The 20202-nt window shown below is 41.0% G+C and overlaps 2 protein-coding genes across 4 annotated transcripts in view; both read left to right on the forward strand.

Moving 5' to 3' along the window:
* sin3aa (SIN3 transcription regulator family member Aa) overlaps window positions 1-7180 on the forward strand; it is a 103793-nt gene extending 96613 nt beyond the window's left edge. For both annotated transcript variants that reach the window (XM_052042615.1, XM_052042614.1), the window contains one exon: window positions 4948-7180. In XM_052042615.1, coding sequence (XP_051898575.1) covers window positions 4948-5178 — 231 coding nt within the window. In that variant the 3' untranslated portion in view covers window positions 5179-7180. The remainder of the gene's footprint in view (window positions 1-4947) is intronic.
* Window positions 7181-17172: 9992 nt separating this feature from the next.
* man2c1 (mannosidase, alpha, class 2C, member 1) overlaps window positions 17173-20202 on the forward strand; it is a 69748-nt gene continuing 66718 nt past the window's right edge. Inside the window, exons 1-3 of one of the 2 annotated variants that reach the window (XM_052042719.1) lie at window positions 17173-17464; window positions 18571-18696; window positions 19471-19594. In XM_052042719.1, the coding sequence (XP_051898679.1) occupies window positions 17367-17464; window positions 18571-18696; window positions 19471-19594 (348 nt within the window). In that variant the 5' untranslated portion in view covers window positions 17173-17366. The remainder of the gene's footprint in view (window positions 17465-18570; window positions 18697-19470; window positions 19595-20202) is intronic. The other variant, XM_052042718.1, reaches the window with a different exon arrangement.

Genomic DNA, 20202 nt, shown 5'->3' on the forward strand with positions numbered 1-20202 from the left:
ACTTTGCTCCCAGCTATCGTATATCTCCTTAACTTTAATCTCCTTTCAAATTTTCTTGCCTTTTTTTAATTGAATTGAGCAATGTTAGTTGATGAGCAAGTTCTTATGATACTCCAGAGGCATTTTCCTGTTTCATGTTTGCTTATTTCCAAACATTGATTGTTTATGTGTGCTCCAGCAGTCAACTCCAGAACAATTTAATTTAAACAAAAGCAAAATATTACAGATGGTGAAATTCTGAAAGTGAACTCCAGGAAAACACCCTGGGTTAGGAATTCTTATATATGGTGCAAATTTTTATGTGTTATTTATAATCTATTGCATGTCGTTAAGTTCACTTTCAATTCTCTGATGTGAACATACTGTTCATGAATGGCATATCTTCGATTAAAGGAACAGGCCTGAGCTGCAGTTACTTGAAGTGCATCAAACAAAACTGGCTCTTTCATCATACTACATCTTCCACTGGTGTGGGCCCACTTACAGCATGGGATTCAGCTGGGGCAGACCACCATGCTACTCATGAACAGTGTTGTTTGCATTAGAAAACTAGTAGATGCGTTAATTCCAGGCACAGCACCATTTAAGCATACACTATCACACTGAAGAATTTGTAAGCCTGTCTTCCTTTCGACAGATGCCGACAGGCTGCCTGTATTTTCCAAACTTTTCCTGTTTCCATTTCAAAATTAAACACATCTCCACACCCCACCTCCCTCTCGTTTTTCTTTTTTCATATTGTCTCTCCTTTTCCCCAATTCTTTCGTTTAGTAATAACTTAACAAAAAGCAAGTGTAATGTTTAGTTTTCCAGAACCAACATCACTATGTGATGGCTGTTGCTGTTTATCAAGTATTATGCTGTCTGTTTTGAAGTCACATTGAAAAGTATTGCAAATAATATCGTGAAATTTGGCCTAATGTTTGTAATTTTCTAAAGTCCCAAAGCTTTGAATTCAATGAGAAAGAATAGTTGCAATTCAAGAAAATCTTCATTATCCTTTGTATTGATTCACTTGAGCTTAGGAAATTGGATTGCACTCTATTTTGATTCACTAATTATGAGCCCATAGGTATTAACATCCAATTGGATCTTCTTCAAAGATTCATGAAATTGGACAAACAAATTTGTTTAAAAAATGCCATGGCATTTTGTACAGGAATTGCATGGCGAACTGTGTCATTGCTGGGAAGCATGTCAGACTTTAATGTATTCTCTTTATAGTGTCCAAAGAAAGGGACATAAAAAGCTATCCTAAAGGTGAAGGATAACAGGGGCTGGGGTGTTTGGGCATGCTGTTACTCATGCAGTGGTCTGCCCTGATCAAAACCCATGCTGTGAGTGGGGCCACACCACTGAGAAGTATGTAATCAAAGGGCCAGTGATCACAGCGGAAAGGCCAGATGTAATTTGTACAAAAAGATTGCGGATAGCATAATGGAAATCATTGATATGGTTTACATTATGCTAAACATTTGAAAGCTGCATTTGGCAGGTGCTGTGTGCAAGTCATTGATGTCACAGCGCAGACCTTTCAACTGATGTCTCATTGCTCATCCTTGTGCAATGTGCTCCTAGTCTTTTTTTTCTGAGTGCTTAGTGAAGCTGGTAAGTTACACATAGAAGCTCCATTTTATATTGGTAACGGAAGTCACAATGCATGACTAGTGTTGTCAATCAGGTGTGCAGCTAATACCCAGAAGAAATAAGCAGCACCATGGTGAATCATACGTGGAAGACCCCATTGGGTGGGATTTCATCCAGAATTACCTGCTAGTGCAAGTAAGATCACTTTAGTGTGCGATTTGCATGAAAAATATGCAAATGATCCAATTTCTCACCTTTAGATTTTAAACTAAGCTTGAGTGCCATGTTGCAACACCACATTGGTATTGCACCAAATGTTACTTTTAATATACTGGCAGCTGAGTTGTCCTTTCTATTAAAATGTAGCAATATAAATAATGTTCTTAATACTTCTGTTATTACTGCTTCCCAACTCAACACCTCTGCATATCTCACTCTGAAAGGTAGAAATTGACCCTGAATTGGCAACCTACTTGGAGTCTTGTTTCTTAAAATTCTAGGTATCCTATTCCTCACAATTCTTTTTTTTCCCCTAATCCATTCAAGGCCACTATTTTTTCATTGAATTTGGTGAAACTCACTGTGACTTAAACTTCCCAGATAATACTATCCTAATAGATTAAATAAAAAGCATGCAATAAACAGAGTTAAATGATCTTACAACAAATGGATCAGGTCTTCAGTCCTACCAAATCTAGTCATGAATAGCGATGAACAATTAGACAGCTAACGGGAAGAGAAGGCTCCAAAAACATCTCTGTCCTCTTCAATGGCAGGGTCAGCACCTGAGTGCAAAAGACATGGCTAGAGCAGTGGTGACCATGTTCGGCCAGTCATGCTGAACGGGTGATTCATAGAATACTACAGGAACAGGCCCTTTCGCCCACAATGTCTGTGCTGAACAAGATACCAAATTAAACTAAATATCTTCTGCCCGTACATGATCCATATCCCTCTATTCCCTGCACATTCCTATGTCTATCTGAAAGCCTTTTAAGCACCACTATCCTACCTGCTTCCACCACTTCCCCCAGCGGCCCGTTCCAGGCATCTACAACCCTCTGTGTGTAAAAGAAAATCTTGCCCTGCACATCCCTCTTAAACTTTCCCCTTCTCACCTTAAATGTATGTCCTCTAGTATTTGATCTAGTATTTCAACTTCCTCCTGAGATCCCAACCATCACAGAAATTGGTCTTCAGCCAAATTGATTCATTCTGTGATAGCAAGAAATGGCTGAGAGCATGGGATACAACACAGGCTATGGGATCAGACAGCAGTCCAGCTGTAACCCTGAAGATTTGTGCTCCAGAACTAGCTGCGCCTCGAGTCAAGCTGTTTCAGTACATTTACAACACAATATAGAAAATTGCCCCGGTCTATTCTGTTCAAGCAAAGCAGGTCAAATCCAATTTGTCTAATGACTGCCCAATCAGTCCACTCTCAATTATCAGCAAAGTGATGAAGCAATCTTCGACAGTGCTAACAAGCTGCACTCATGTACCAATGACCTGCTCATTGATGCCCAGTTTTCATTTTGCCAGGATCACTGGGTTTCAGATCTCAACACAACCTCGGTGCAAACATGGACCTATGAAGTGTTCAAGATGTGAGGCAAGGGTGAAAAACCTTGACCAATGCAGCATCAAGGAATGCTGGCAAAACTGAAGTCATGCCCCACACAAAGGAAGATTGTTCCTGGTTGTCAGAATTGATTATACTAGCCCCTTGATCTCACAATCTATCTTGTTATAGCCTTGTACCTTATTGTCTGCCTGCACTGCACTTTCTCTGTAACTGTAACACTGTATTCTGCATTCTGTTATTGTTTTCCCTTGTACTACCTCAATGCACTGTTGTAATGAAATGATATGTACGGACTGCATGTAAGACAAGTTTTTCACTGTACCTTGGTACATGTGACAATAATAAACCAATTTACCCTGAATATCACTGCAAGAGTTCCCCAGGGCAGTGTCCCAGACCCACCGTCTTCAGCTGCTTTTTCAATGACCTTTTTACCATGATTCTGCAATGTTCAATTCCATTTGCAGCTCCTCAGCAAATGAAATAGTGTGTGCCTACATGCAGCAAAACTAGACCACATTCAAGCATGGACTGATGTGTGGCAAATAAAATGTGCACCACAGAGTTCCAGGCAATGACCATCTCTATTAATAGAGAGTTTAACCATCTCCCCTTTATGTTCAAAGTCATTACTATCACTGGGTCCGCCACCATTAACATCCTGAAACTCTCCACTGACCAGTAACTCCTCTGGAATCATACTCTGGCTGTGAGAGTAGGTCAGAAACTGTGTAGAGTGATTCACCTCCTGACACCCTAAAGCCTTCTCACCAGTTACAAGGCACAAGTCAGGAGTGTGATTATAATACTCGCCACTTCCCTAGATGAGTGCAGCTCCAATAGTGCTCAAAAAGCTCAACACCAGCCAGGACAAAGCAGCCCACTTGATTTGGCACCCTATCAACCACCCTAACTATTGTTTCCCTTTATCATCAGCACTTGCTGGTTGCAATGTATACCATCTACAGAAAGCATTGCAGCTACTCACCTAGGTATCTCTGACAGCACCTCCCAAACCTATAACGTCCACCAACAAGAAAGGAGGGCTTCAGGCACATGGGAACACCATTTCCTGGTTCCCCTCCAAGTTGCATATTTGGAAATGTATTTGATTAATTCCTTCATCATCGCTTGGTCTAATTCCTGGAATTTACTCACTCAAAATGCTAGAAGAACCTTAACCCAGAAGTATAGCAGTGGTTGAGGAAGATGGCCAACCTACACCACCTCAAGGGCACTTGATAATGCTGACCTTGCCAGCCAGTGATGCCCAGATATTAGAAAAGTGAATTTAAAAAAAAATAATGGTTTGGCTATTGATTGATTGCTAAACCGGTCACTAGGTCTCAGATCATTGTTGTTGGCTTACACAGACTTTTAAGAAATGATGGTCCGATAATCAGTGACAAACTTGCTGTATAACTTCTGCCATACAAGGAACCAAGAACAGGCAGACTAACCCAACAATCTCCTGCTTTGCTCCCACAGCTAAACACAACTCCAGTGTATGAGAACTTATGAAAATCAATCATGTTGCAATGCTGTTAGCTATTCAAAAAATGGGAAATGACAGGGCCAAGACTGTTCATTGACCACTTGTTCACCCCCGCCATCACCCCAAGCAAAGTGCACAAATGCATTTTATTTTAATCATTGAAAAACTTATCTTGTCAGTTGCTTTAGCAGGCAAGTCTCGTAAAACTCAATTCTTTCTGATATTCTCTAAATTTGATAGGTATTGTTGACGGCTCTTTTTTCGTTTCTCTTGAATTTAGTCTCATGAGCGAGTCAGCACACGGCTACATCAGCGATTTCAGGCCTGGGTGGATAAATGGAGCAAAGAGCACGTGACTCGTGAAATGGCTGCCGAAACCAGCAAGTGGCTGATGGGCGAGGGATTGGAAGGCATGGTGCCTTGCACAACCACCTGTGAAAAGGAAACACTGCACTTCATGAAAATCAACAAATACAGGGTGAAATACAGTGCATTATTTAAGGGGCCGTGACCAACCCACACAGCAGGTCCTCCCCTCGCTCAGCGTGCCCATCTTGTGGCATCTCGTCCAATGCCACCCACCAGCTCCTTCAAAAAAATTAAACACTGCTATCTTTTTGTAAATACTCTGTACATATTGTCAACAGACTTTTTTTTAAAAAAAAGAGAAACAATCTGCATCAATGTGCTAGCATCACTTACTAGCTTATTGTGTATCATAGTATGAGGTGGCTTGAAGTTAGTTGATATGGAAAAATGAGGCACCATTATTAAAGTTTTTACCAAAGGGATTTCAGAGTAATTGTAGCTTTCTTTACATGTGAATTTCTGTTAGTGAAAAAAATATTTCTTTATGCACAGAACACTTGCATCATTTAAGTGTCCCTGTGCAGCATGCCATCACATAGTGCATTTTGGCCTTTTTTGTTTTAAGTTTTAATTCAAGTTTGCTCGTCTATAACAACTGGACCAAACTTCATGGCAGACGTTATTTGAACTGTCCGATCACCTTTTCTTTCTTTTTGGAAACATTGAACTCTGGGTCTCTGAGGGTAACTTACCTAAGACCTTTTTTTAAAAATACCTGCCTTAGTCTTCCAAACACAATTTACTTCCTTTTGGAAGTCTGATAGACTGCTGGTTCCAGTTTTATACAGTATTTGACCCCATGGAATAGTAGTTTCAGGTATTAAAAGATGTTAATGAGCAAGTGGTTGACTGACTTTCTAATGTGACAGCTGACCGGTTAGTATACAGTTTTTTTTTCCAGATGTTCATCAGTAATTAGTAATTCAGTTGCGGTTGACACAGTCCTTAAGTTTTTGTGCTGCTTTTTTTACAAGTTACAGTAAAAGTGATTTCATGGTTTGGGCATTTTATTTTGAACATTTTTTTTGAAGCATTTTGAGTATAGCATTTGAAGCCTCTTATGAACACAGTTGATACTATTGGAAGACGATGAAACACATTAGGTGTTTTTTTTAAACATGTCACAAAGAAGAGCTTAGCTGAATTTTGAAAGACTTTCTATGAGCCTTAAATTTGATTGGTTAGAACATTCACTGCTGTCTGTCGTATGTTGAAAAGTGCTCTGTAATATCTGAAACACCTGACTGTTAATTATGATGCCTCTGGAAATCAGTTTTATACATTTGATAACAATTTTTCCCTCCCACAGCCCCTCCGACTTCTGCCTTCATCTTATTTTAAAGTTATTTTTACTTGTTGAAACAGGATTTTTTTTAAAGTTATGAGTTTTTTTGATGAGCAGCCATACATCTCGTGAATTTCATTTTTATAAGCGACCTTTCCAGAATATTCTGGACTTGTTACTGCTCTCTCTCAATTAGCCATGCAATTGAAAATTCTGTTTTTGACAACAGCAGACTGGTAGTTGGGTGAAATTGGTCCACATAAGGAGTTTGGCCATTTTACGGATTTCTTTGTAAATCAGGTAAATTATTTTCTCCCCTCCTCTGTCTACTGATGTGGATCAGCAGCTTTTGTTCCCCAGGACAAACCAAGTAGTGGTTTGGCAAGTATTAGAAGAGCCAATCTAATCAAGGCAAGATTTGGCTAACGGCAGCTGAAAAATCCTGTAACTAGTTTCTGCTCAACCACTCATCCAGGTGTCGATGTTAACCTCCAATTGTCCATTTAAAATGTTGCATCTGTTCAGATAGCCACTGTGCTCAATGACATTGTGATCAGACAATGTCAGAGATTGACTTGTACAGTTTGCCCCAGCAACCTCTCTATTTTCACTTTGTAAAGTATAAGAGGCAGGGCTTTTAAGCCAGCTTGTACAATGCATATATATTGCTTTTTGTATTCTGTACTGTGATCTTTAGCCATCCACGTGTGATTTCTATACAGAAGTTGTACACTTGACTTGTAGTTCAGTATTTCCCATTAAAATATCGCCAGGGCTGAATTCTGGCTGTCTTGTGTGAAGTGTATTATTTTTTTTCTTGGATTTATTATAGGTAACTTTAAATATGTAATCAAAATAACTTTTTTTTAGATTGGAAGCATAAACTGCTGCCCTCACTGGTCCAGAGATAGGCTGTTATTTATTGTACTGCCTCCATTTCAAAATGTAAAAATAAAACTTATCACTTTTACATCTGGACAGAGATCAAGGACAATCCCTGCTTGCTTAAGAATAGCTGATATACACACATCGTAAAATATTAGGGAGTATAGATCTAAGTAAGTAGAGATTTAAGCCACATCAGTTGCACCATTGTGTCAATGGCTCAAAAAAAAGATTGAAAGATTTTGGGAGAAAAAGGACAGCAGGATCAGAGGAGAAAGCTTTGATTTGATGCACAACTGCACCAATGGTCTTTGGCTCTGAAATCTCTTGTTATTTTATGATCAGATAATCATTCTTACTCTCTTTTTATTTGTTTGCAGACTGAGGGCATCGCTGAAAAGGCTGTCTCTTAATTATCCATCCCTAATTGCCCTGGAGAGGGCATTAAGGAACCGGCTTCTTGAACTGTTGCAGTCTACATGGTGATGGTACTCTCCCAATGCTGATGGGTGAAGAGTTCCTCAAAGTCAAAGTCGAGTTATTGTCAATATGCATGTACGTGTATACACAGGTGCAGTGAAAAACTTACTTGTATTTAGACTTAATGACAGTGAAGGATATTTCCAAGTCAGAGTATTGTGTGACTTGGTAAACTTATAGATAAATCTCCAAGCTCCTGCTGCCCTTGTCCTATGTAATAGAAGTGTTAGGACTGGGAGGAGGTGCCAAAGAAACCTTGGCTACTACTTGTACTATATTGCAACTACAATCCATTAGAGGTAGAGGGAGTTCAATGTTTAGGATCATGTATGGGATGCAAACTGCTTCGACTTTGATTGTGTTCAGCATCTTGTTTGTTGGAGCTGCACTTATTCAGAGGAAAGTGTACAACCACACTCCTCATTTATGCCTTGTAGATAAAGGAAAAGCTCTGAGAAGAAAATAGGAGAAGTTGTACTGCAGGATATTCTGACTCTAACTTGGTTGTGGTCATAGTATTTATATGACAGGTTACAGTTAAGTATCTGGTCAATGGTGATCCCTGGAATGCTTATGGTAGAGAAATTGGTGAATGTAATTGGACTAAATGTCTTTGGAAATGGCCATGGCCTGGCTAGCCCATTCCTGGATGTTGTCCAGGGGTTGTTGCATGCAGATCAAATGCAATTGAATGTTATATATTCATCAATTAACGTTCATATTTGCTACCTGATGATGGAAGGATGTTGATGAAGCAAGTGCAGATGGTGACATCTTTGGGATGAAGTGATTGGCTTCCAGCCATCACAACCACTTCCACTGTGTGAGGTGTGACTCCAGCCAGTAAAGAGCTTTCCCTTTGATTCTCATTGACTTCAGTTTTACTGAAGCTGCTTAATGCCACACACGGAGTCAAATGCTGCCTTGCTGTCAGTGCCGTCACCTTGCCCAACCTCTAGGATTCAGTCTTCGGCCTACAGAAGCTGACTGGTCCTGGCAGAACTCAAACTGAGAATTGGTGAGCAAGTTTATTGGTGAGTAAATGCCGCATTTTAAAATTTTCAATGGCACAGGGTTCCGTTCCTGAGAACTTCCCGTAAGCTGATTTCTTCATAAGTAAGAAATATCCATTTTCTATAGTAACCCATATCATATCGCTCTGCATACAATTGCTATAATTTCATTTCATTGAATAAACACCCCAACACTACCCATAATTAAACTAACGGAATATACTGTATCCAGTCATTAATGAATACTGTGAAACATTTTATTATTACTATTACCTTGAAAAATGTTTTAAAATTGCAAGGGAGAATTTGCATAATGTTGGATTTCCTCAGGTCATCCGTAACCTGGGGAGCCCCTGTCTTTTCCATCATATTTCTGGTAACTGAGACTGATATTTTGTACGATTAATTTTGTTCCACTGAGTGTGGATAGGGCAAACCTGGACAATTCTTGATATTCCCAGTTATATGGTATTGACAGAACTGTAGTGGAAGATCTTGGCAAGAGACAGGGAAGGAAGTGTTTATGGAACTTCCTGTTAGCTGTTTAATTGTCGACCACCATTCATGACTGAAGATGGCAGGATTGCAGAACTCAATCTGATCCGTTGGATACTGGATAGATTTTTGTCTGTTGCATGCTGTTCCACTGTTTAACATTTATGTTATCTGTAATGTAATTTCACCAGGTTGGCACCTCATTTTGAGGTATGCCTGCTTCTGCTTCTGATTTGCTCTTCTGCACTGTTCATTGAACAAGTTCCCTGGTTGATGGTGATAGGAAAATGAGAGATATGACAGACTATATGCAGATTATGATGGTATTGTTCTGCTGCAGGCACATAGCACCAGATGGATACCAGTTTTTAATCTGCGGGATCATTCTGAATCTATCTCTTTTGTGCTAAGCTGATGCCATTCATCACAATCGAGGGTGATTCAAAATGAAGACAGGATTGCATGGTGCTCATTTCTACCAGTACTACCGTGGAATAATTCAACTGCACTTGGGAGACTGGTAAAGGCAAGGTCAAGTAGATTTATCACCCCTTGATTCTCATCACATGCAGCAAACCCAATCCGGAACCATGTCCTTCGGAGATTGGAGAGCGCTGTGCTACTAAGCCACTTGTGATATACTTTGAAGGACCTTAACCAGAATACATCTGTGAGGTTGCTGCCTTCAGTTCAACATGATGAAATACTGATTCATTAGCTAAGGGAGGTAATCAGGAGGTTTCCTTGACTTGATGTCTTCAGACTTCATGGGATCCAGAGTCGATATTGAGCAGGGCCTATCCTTTATGACCTGTGACATCATCTCTGGTGGGTGTGCCCCACTGCTGGGACAGAATATACCTCGGGAACGTATTGGAAGATATTGGCTGCAAGATACGGTTTACATGAATACAACAATGTGAAGTTTGTGGCTTAACTAGGCTTCAGAGAGCTCCACCAACATTTGTATAAATATTCATGAAGGTAACTCTGTTGACAGGGTATGTCTTTGCCATGTTCATATCCAATGCCTAGGTCAATGCCAGGAAGTCATTAGAAGATAACTGGTGAGTAAACATTTAATGTTTGTTTATTCGTAATACTTGTATTGTACTGTCTATACTTTGATGTTCACGTAGACCTACCTTTGGGTTAGAGTACCTTCAATTTTTGTTTGTGACATATAAATTACAATTTAAAATAATTGGTAAAAGAACTAGAAGGAGGAGCAAGTTACTCATAGACCAGATGTTGTGGAACCCCACAACCTGAACGGGTGATGGAGTCAGATTCTGCAGGAGTTTAAGGCAATTGGAAATGGTGGGAGAAGCTGGGAAGTGTAACTAAATTTTGCAGTTCTATTAAAGAGCCTGCACGAACCGAACGGTCTCCCTCTTGTGCTCAATGCTTTTATTTTATGAACAGTTCACTTTACATGCTTTGCATAGCTGGCTTTTTAATTTTTTTTTGTAACTTGGAAAAAAATTAGAATGTTTTTACAGAAGGAGGTAGGTCAGACTCTATGGCGTTATCCAAAACTAATTCCAGTGCCCTGCTGCTTATTCAAGTCCTATATCTGGTCCTTAAATGCGTACCATATTTTCATTAATGGGATGGTAGATCTGTGAAATAAGAAGTCCAGGGTGTTGGGTAACACTGGACAAGGAAGTTGTTACCATGATTTGATTGAGGTTTCCCATAATCTCCAAGAGTTGATAGGCAAGCTTTAATGAGCCCTGGCAACGCCTGTCTTCTATTTATACAATCAAGGAAATCCCTTGAACCCCTGTACCTACATTCTACTTAAATAGGCAGGGAATCCCCTAAAATTTTGTGCTCTGAATGGAGTCTGAACTTTTTTTTGTTCCAAATAGGATCAGAATCATTGGTTCCAGACAGGTCCTCAGCCTCATGCTTGCAACAGGATCTGAAACTTGTGCAATTATAGGTTCACTTTTCTTGAGGCTAGTTTTCTACAAGAATGAAAGCAATGAAGAGTTATGCTCTGCTAAGTGTGAACTTCTTGTCAGCATCCTTCAAAATTCTTCCCCTGGTCATCTGTAAAACAAGGAATGGCTTAGTTTTTGCCTGAGAATGTCAGAAACAGAAGCAGGAGTGGGCCATTCAGCTTCCTGTGCCTACTCCACCTTTCAGTAAGATCAAGGCTGGTCTTATACCTTGGAGCCAGTTCACATAAAAAGCTTGCTTCTACCAAAGCCTACATCCAAACTTCCTGGGTGATGATGGAAATGATCAGAAGAGTTGTGTTATGTTTGGGAAGCTGAGGAGATAAACTTAATGACATGAGCCCAAGTAGCTAATGAATGAGTTTAAAGGATGCCTCTGGGATATTTGACCCCAGGGACCATCATAGGTGAATCCAATCCTTTCTCATAATTACTTTTAGCAAATTTTTTTTGAAACAGGCTGCCTCTGAATTTATTTTTCTGTTGAGTTTCAGTTCCCCTTCATTTCCATGCCCAGGCTGTCTGGGGGGAAAAAAGCAAAAACTACTGAATTATGGGATGTTTCTCCTTAAACTTAATTGGATTTCACCTCTCACCTTTGGTTATTTTCAGCTTCTAAGCAACATTGAGATCTAGGCCTTTAATGGCTGTGAACCTGGCTGTACAACTGCACATTAAATGTACATTTGTTTAACAACATTTATACTCAGCGTTTTGTATTCAAGCATTTGATTTACACCACAGATATTGTGTCTCAGTCTGTCAAAGTACACTCATTCATAATACTTTACCTGCCACTTCCTTTTTCTTACTAAGTGATGAGGGGTCAGTTCCCAATTAAACACAGATTATTTTTCTATTTCTGCCTTTATTTTGTATTATATGTAAATCCAAACTCACCTTTTAAAGCAAACAATTAAGTAGCTAATTGTGGTACATTGTCAACTGTGGGCAGGCACGGTAGTGTAGTGGTTGGCGTAACACTATTACAGCACCAGCGACCCAGGTTCAATTCTGGCCACTGTCTGTGAGGAGTTTGTAAGTTCTCCCCGTGTCTGCGTAGGTTTCCTCCAGGTGCTCCGGTTTCCTCCTACCTCCCAACAACGTACGGGTTAGGAAGTTGTGGACATGCTATGTTGGCGCCGGAAGCGTGGCAACACTTGTGGGCTGCCCCCAGAAAATTCTACACAAAAAGATGCATTTCACTGTGTGTTTCAATGTACATGTGACTAATACAGATATCTTATAATGTTTGGGTACAGAAAAATTCTGCCTCTTTTTAAAGAAATTATATTCTAGATTTCCAAAATAAATATTCTCATGGAAGAGGAGTGTAACAATATAGAAACCTTCCTGTGAATAAAGAGATGATTGATGGAAAGATGGGAGTGTTTTATTGTCCAATGTGGCTCAATAGATAGCACTCTTGTTTCTGCATCAGAAGGTTATACATTCAAGTCCTACTCCAAAGACTAGAGCACAAAACAAGCTACCCTGACACGTCAGTGTAATATAGAGAAAGAGAGCTGCATCTTTGGCATTGTGGTTTTTTGCATGTGGCATTAAGTTAAGGTTGTCTACCTGTGGACATAAAAGATCCAATAGACCCATTTCAAAGAAGAGTAGAAGAGATTTCCCCCAGTGTGCTGGCCAATATTCATCCCTCAGTCACCACCACAAAAGTCTGGTCACTATCACAGTGCAGCTTGTGGGAAGTTGCTATGCATGTTGTTGGGTTTTCAACATTATTACACTTTCAAGATATTTAACAGGGTGTAGGGTGCTGAGTTTGTGAAAAATGTTATAGAAATGAAAATCTTTCTTTAACTGCAACTAACATAATGTTTAAGAAGCATTTAGGCAGGCATTTGAATAGCCAAGACATAGAAGGATACAGACCTTACGTGGACAATGGAATGAGTATAGATGGGTGCAATGGGCTGGCATGGATATGGTGGGCCAAAGGGCCATTTTCTGTGCTGTACAAATCTATGACCACATATTGTCAACCCATTGATTCTTTCCATCATCCATTCAATTCTCAAGGGTTTTTAAAATTGATCCCCACTTCCAGTTGCAGGAGCAGCTGCCCCTAAGAAATTTCATTTTGGAAATCAAGGATCAGTGAAACTTCAATATTCCAGTTCAGAATTCCTGATGGTTTGGCATTGGCTCGCTGGATTCTGTTACCCGCTCTCCTTTTAAATGCACTGTCCCCTTTAAACTCACTGGGTTCACAGGAGAATTTATTATACTTCTATGTAATATGGGGAAAACTAAGTGAAATAAAAATCTGTTGGGGTACTAAAAGCATTATATAGACTGGAAAATCTTAGTCCAGCATAACTGAAGTTCTGAATATACTGTATTTTCAGAGTTTTACTGCACAATATATAGGTTAAAATTTCTTCCAAAATATTCTAAACCATGAACAGCAAATCATTTAAATAAGATGTACTGAGTGTACTGGCTGTGATTGATGCACCGACTCATTTTTAATCTAGACTACAATGTGGATTACAATTTCCAGTTAAAATCTGTAAATAGGTGCATAAGTGGCAGATGAAATTCAATATATAAGAACACATTGGGAGGTAAACTATTTACAGATGTTAGCTAGTGTTTAAAAGAATGGTGAAGTGAAAAGTGGTATGGGATTAATGGCAGATTTGCTACTTGACAGTCAAATCTTTCTGGAGCAGCAGTAAAAACCAAGCAAATTGCTCATTCACATTATGAGGTCAGTCAGATAGGAGTTGGATGATATGCCAAAACTCTACAACACACATTGAATATTTGGATATCAGGGAAACATTCCAGGATTGTGTGCAAGGAAGAGCCTCAAAGCTGACCCATAAAGATTAGAGACAGGAAGAGGCCATTGCCCCTTGCAACTGCTCCACCTTTCAATAAGATCAGAGCATTTGGCTTCCTAATAGCTAGCTGTACCTGCGTGTTGGTAAATTGGTTTATTATTGTCATATGTACCAAGGTACAGTGAAAAACTTGCCTTGCATCCTGTCCATACAGATCAAATCATTACAACAGTGCATTGAGGTAGTACAGGGTAAAATAACAGAGTGCAGAATAAAGTGTTACAGTACAAAGAAAGTGCAGTGCAGGTAGACAGTAAGGTGCAAGGTCACAATGAGGTAGGTTGTGAGGTCAAGAGTCCATCTTATCGTACTAGGGAACCATTCAATAATCTTATAAGAGCGGGGTAGAAGCTGTCCTTGAGCTTGGCAGTACATGCTTTCAAGCTTTTATATCTTCTGCCTGATGGGAGGGGAGAGAAGAGAGAATGTCTGGGGTGGGTGGGGTCTGCTTTACCAAGGCAGCGAGAAGTGTAGACAGAGTCCATGGAGGGGAGGCCGTTTTCCAGGATGTGCTGAGCTGTCCACAACTCTCTGCAATTTCTTGGGGTCATGGGCAGAGTAGCTGCCAGTGTTGACTTGCAATGATTCATGTATAAGGACACCCAAACCCCTATAAATACCAGTCCTTTCAATGTCTTTGGGGGAAAAAAATACTCTGGTTTTATAGTTTTCTACTAAAGTGGATGACTTCACAATTTTCCATACTTTATCCCATCTGCCATGTCGCTGGTCATTCACTTGTCTATATTCCCCAGAACATCTCTACGTCCTCCTCACAGCCCACACTGTCATCCAGCTAAACATCATCAGCAAACTTAGATATATTATACTTGGTCCCCTCATCCAAATCATTGATATAGATTGTGAATAGCTGGGACCCCATTCTCTCCTTTCTGTCCAATAACCAATCTTCAGTCCATACCCCAATCCTGTGTGCGCTAATTTTGTGTAATAATCGCTTACATGGTACCTTATAAAAGACTAATTAAAAATCCAAATGCACAACATCTATTGGTTTCCCTTTCTCTAATCTGCTCATTACAGCCTCAGATTTGTCAAACAATACCATTATTACTTTATAAGTGTCCTGTTACTACTGTCCAATTACTGATGTCAGGCTAACAGGGCTGCAGCTCCCTGTTTTCTTTCTCTCTTTAAATAATTTGCTTCCCACCAATCAATAAGAACTGTTCTAGAATTTATGGAATTTTGGAAAGTGAAAACCTGTGCATCCACAATTTCCATGGTCATCCTTTTCAAAACCTTGGGAATATGGGCCATTAGGTCCCAAGGACCTATTGGCTTTAAGTCTACTGATTGCATCAATGCCTTTCTCTAACCAATGTGATTACTTTCAGGAGACACAAGAAACCACAGATGCTGGAATCTGGAGCAACAAACAATCTGCTGGAAGAACTTGGTAGATCGAGCAGCATCTGTGGTGGTGGGGTGGGGGGAGGAATTGTTGACGTTGTGGGTTCAGATCCTGCATTAGCAAAGATAGCCTCTATAAAGACGACAGGGGGAGGGGTGAGTCAGGGACCAAGGAGGCATGATTACTTTTCGCTCCGCTTTCACTCCGGAGCTACTGTTTTCCACTGTTTCCAGTAGGTTATCAAGTATTCTTCCGACACAAAATGTTTAATATCTCTGCCATATCATTATTCCTCAATATAATTTCTTCAATCTCAGCTGGTAAAGGATCATTCTGAATTCTGAAATTTCCTCAGGTCTTTGGCTTACTGCTTTCTTCGACATCGCAAGACTTTTCCTTTGATCTAATGCTGTCACTAACATCTCAGCCATGTCCAGAGCACCTTCTTGTTGGACTTGTGTACCTTAAAAGAATCCTTTAAATCTTAGTCATTTCTCACTTATTGTTGTACCTTTTAATGTAGTTTACCAATCTACCATCTCACTCATATTTAGTTTGTTTTCTTTACATTTAAGACTTACATTTTGGATTGAACTAAATCACTGTCAATCTTTATACAAACACACATCATATTATGGTCACACTTCCTAAAGGTCCCTTAACTATAGATTATTAATTGACCCATTCTCATTGCACAAGATCAGACTTAAAATAGCCTGTTGCCTTACTGATTCCTGAACATACTGATTTAGAAAGCCATATATACGATATGAATTCTTCCTTCACACAATTACTTTTGATTGTGCTTGCTAGTCTTTATGTAAACTAAAATCCTCTATGATTATTATATTACCCTTAATACACGCACCTCTAATAGCCTAATGTATACAATGCCCTACATTATCAGTAGTGTTTGACGCCCCATAAGCAACTCCCACCAAAGAAAAGTGAACTGCTCATAAAATGAAAACGTTGAACACAACAAGAGGGCGACAGTTTGGTTTGTGCAGGCTCTTTGATAGCAGTGGAGAATAGTGTGGTGGATCTCGGATTACCTAGATTCATTTAAAAGATGATGACATGAAAGGAGACAGCTAAATTAAAGAAAATAGAAGAAATGAATGGATAGATCAAAATGGGTCAAAAATACCCTGCACCTTATTATTCTACTAATCAAGGTTACTTTTTCCGGCTTAGCTTTGTCTAAATTTGAGCATATGCTCGTTTTTAAATTCAATAATTGCGGCATAAAGCTGCAAAACCTGGGCTGCGTATTCCAGTTACTCCGATATTGAAAATTAGACGTGTTAGATCCACTATCGTCAAAAGGAAAAAATACCTTCCCCTTAACGTAAATATAATTACCCAATGTGCTTCACATGAGTGTTGTCAAACACATATGATCCTGGGCCTAAAAAATAAGCAAAAAATAATTTTCATCAGTTAAAAAAATACATGTTCCAAAATACATTCAGTGCTTTAAAAGGACCAGTATGTGCCACTTAAATTCTGTGTTGTCAAAGATTTAGGTTTTAGAATAGTGTACTTTCAGAATTTGAAGTTTAGGCGGATGAAGGGTGGCAGTCACCAGCAGGGGAAGGGATCGGATTGGGAGGAGCGACCAGTTCCCAAGGTTGTGGGGCTGGAGTAAATTGCACTGATTTTGATGCAGGTCAATGACCAAGGTTACGTCTTGCAACCAAATGTAAAACTTCCTATTTCAGTTCTGCAAACAGAAACAATCTAACAAAACAGAAAAAGCAAACGAACAATTTGCAAAGTTATAAAAGTTATCGCAGCCGTCGGTTATGCGCTTCCTGAACTTTTGCAAGCAGAAGGCTGGTTGCTCCCCGGGGGTAGTCGAGGCAGCCGAGCGGTGGGACTGTGCGGCCCGGAACGGAGTTGTGGCGCTGCTGTGGGGCGCGGCCGGGGGGACGGTAGAGCGCGGTGCGCCATGGCCGGCTTGGTGCAGAAGAACCGCCGTGCGACGCTGGAGCGGGTGGAGAAGTTCGTGTCGCCGGTGTACTTCAGGGCCGTCAACCTGCGGGGCCGGTGAGGGGCGCGGGGAGGGGTGAGAGAGGTGGGTGGGGCAGGGGGCCGGGGCTCAGGAGCGATTGTTACCCTCTCCAATTAACACAACCCCGTTGACCCCACACTGACCCCCGCCCTCTGATCATCTCCCCAATTACCCTCCCTCCTCGGGTCCCTACCTTCGTCCTGTCCCCTCCCCCGCCCCGTTTCCCCCCCTCCCCTCCCCCACCTTCCCCCCTTCCCTCCCCCCCTCCCTCCCCCCCTCCCCCCCTCCCCCCTCTCCCTCCCCCCCCCTCCCTCCCCCCCTCTCCCTCCCCCCCTCCCTCCCCCCCCCTCCCCCCCCTTCCCCCCCCCTCCCTCCCCCCCCCCTTCCCCCCCCTTCCCCCCCTCCCTCCCCCCCCCTTCCCCCCCCTCCCCCCCCTTCCCCCCCCTCCCTCCCCCCCTTCCCCCCCCTCCCTCCCCCCCTTCCCCCCCCCTCCCTCCCCCCCTTCCCCCCCCTCCCTCCCCACTTCCCCACCGTCCTGTCCCATCTCTCCCCCCTCTTCCCCCCCCGACCGCCCCGTCCCCTCCCGTCTCCCCCCGACCGCCTCGTCCCATTCCTTCTCCCCTTGCCCCGCTTCTCCCCCCTCCCGTCCCATCCATCCGTCCCCATCCCATCCCTCTCTCCTCTGTCGGTCCCTCCCTCCTCTGAGTCCCACATTTATGAAGGTGTGAAATGCACAGTTGTAGGAAATGCCCAGCAGGTCAAGCTGTGGGAACGGAGATGGAAAATATGTTTTCCATCTTTTCCATCTAACTGTCCCCATTTGTCTATCATCTTGATCAACAGCTTATCACCATGGTAACGCTGTCCTCACCCTGTCATAGACATTCACTTTGTCCTATCCATCTCCCCCTCCCCCCCCCCGCCAATCTCTACCACCTTATTTGCTTTTTTTCTCCTTCCCATTTTGAAGAGTCTTTGACTTGAATTGTTAATTCTATTGCTCTTTCCATAGTTGCTGCCTGACCTGTTGAGTATTTCCAGTATTTTCTATTATTTATTTATAAGTTTAGAATATAATGGACTGCAGTGTGCATTTATTGGTACAGCAGCAGCTAAAGATGTAGTGCCTTGTCTCTTGTAGGCTGTTCGGTGCTAGCTGTCCAATTGAATCGCTGTCCTATTTTCTGACACAGTCACGTATTCCATATGAGAAGGCAGTGAAGGGAAATTTTACAGCTGCTAAAGTTGGAGATTCTTTTGGACCAACGTAAGTATATATAAGAAAATAGGAACAACTGGCTTGATAAATTTTCACTTATGAGCCATCCCCAGGTAACAAAGGGGTTCCATTTTTACAGATGTCCTTAAGTTGAATTCGTCCTTAAGTTGACTTTGTCCATAGATTGGAAAATACACTAATCACTTTATGATAACCATACCTCCCCAGTATTGTAAAGAATAGCATCAAAAGCATATTAGACTAGTAAGAAAGAACAATTGCTGGAAGTGGAGAGAGAAACTAGGTCTGCCGTTTGTTGGAACAAACATGTATTTATGTCAGACTTCAGAATTTAATAATGTTATTTAAGTTCCATAAGTCGGGTGTTCATAACCCAGGGATACCCTGTAGTTAATACCATTTCACAAAATTTGCAGACATGAAGGCACTTCACATTAATAAAAGTTTCTCTGTCAGTTGAAACTTCATCTGAATATTTGGTGCTCATTATTTTTCACTTTTTGTTACTTTTATTAATTATAAGCCTTTATTTTTCTTTTACTACCTTTCATCGTGAAAAACTTGGATTGTGAGTTGAGCTTAGTCGGGAATCTGTCCAATAAAAGCAAATGCGTATCTCTAGCATGTTTAATGAAGCAAGTTGTATCAAATTGTTTCTCGAGTGTGGTTTGAAAGAAAATTCGGTCAGTCAGATAAGAATATTAGGGCAGATGATCCAAAGCTTGGATAAAGAGAGAACCTGTAAACTTAAGCTTATTCTAATTCGTACAATTGTTAAATAGACTTTTGTTTAAACTGTAGATGGTGGACTTCCTGGTTCAAGGTAACGTTCACCATTCCCCAAGAATGGAAAGGCAAAGAGGTGCACTTTGTGTGGGAGAGCGACGGGGAAGCAATGGTTTGGAACAACAGCTCACCAGTACAGGTACAATAAATTTACAGACTGGAACAAATTTCTTTCTGTAGCATAATTATTTGTGCAAAAGCTCCTTTATTAGAAGCCAGGCATAAATGTTTTCATCCCGAAGGGGAATTGAGAACCTTCTGTCAGAGAGGATAGTGGAGGCTGAACACAGCACTGCAGTAAAAAAAGTACTTGAGTGTTTCTTAGAATTGTAGGATGGTTACAACAGCACAGGGGGACCTTTCAGCCCATCATGTCTGTGCCAGCTGTCTACCAGAGCAACTTTCCAGTTCCATCTACCAGCTTGCACAAATGGAGATGGTTGTGGTTATTAAAGGTCAATCATTTCAGCCCCCATACATTTTTTTTTGCAGGAGTTCCTCTGAAGTGTCATAAACCCTACCGTCTTTAGCTGCTCCATCAACCTTCCATCCAGAAATGGGGATGTTTAATGATTGTACAATGTTCAACTTCTTAGCTAATAGAACAATCCAAATATTAAGACCTAGACAACTTTAAGGCATCAGCTGATAAATGACAAATAATAAATGTATCACCAAAGTGCGAGGAAGTGAGTGTCTCCAACAAGAGAGAATCTATCCACCCATTCTTGCTATTCAATAACCTTA

This window comes from Pristis pectinata, chromosome 32 (genome assembly GCF_009764475.1).
Source record: "Pristis pectinata isolate sPriPec2 chromosome 32, sPriPec2.1.pri, whole genome shotgun sequence".
Taxonomy (NCBI): domain Eukaryota; kingdom Metazoa; phylum Chordata; class Chondrichthyes; order Rhinopristiformes; family Pristidae; genus Pristis; species Pristis pectinata.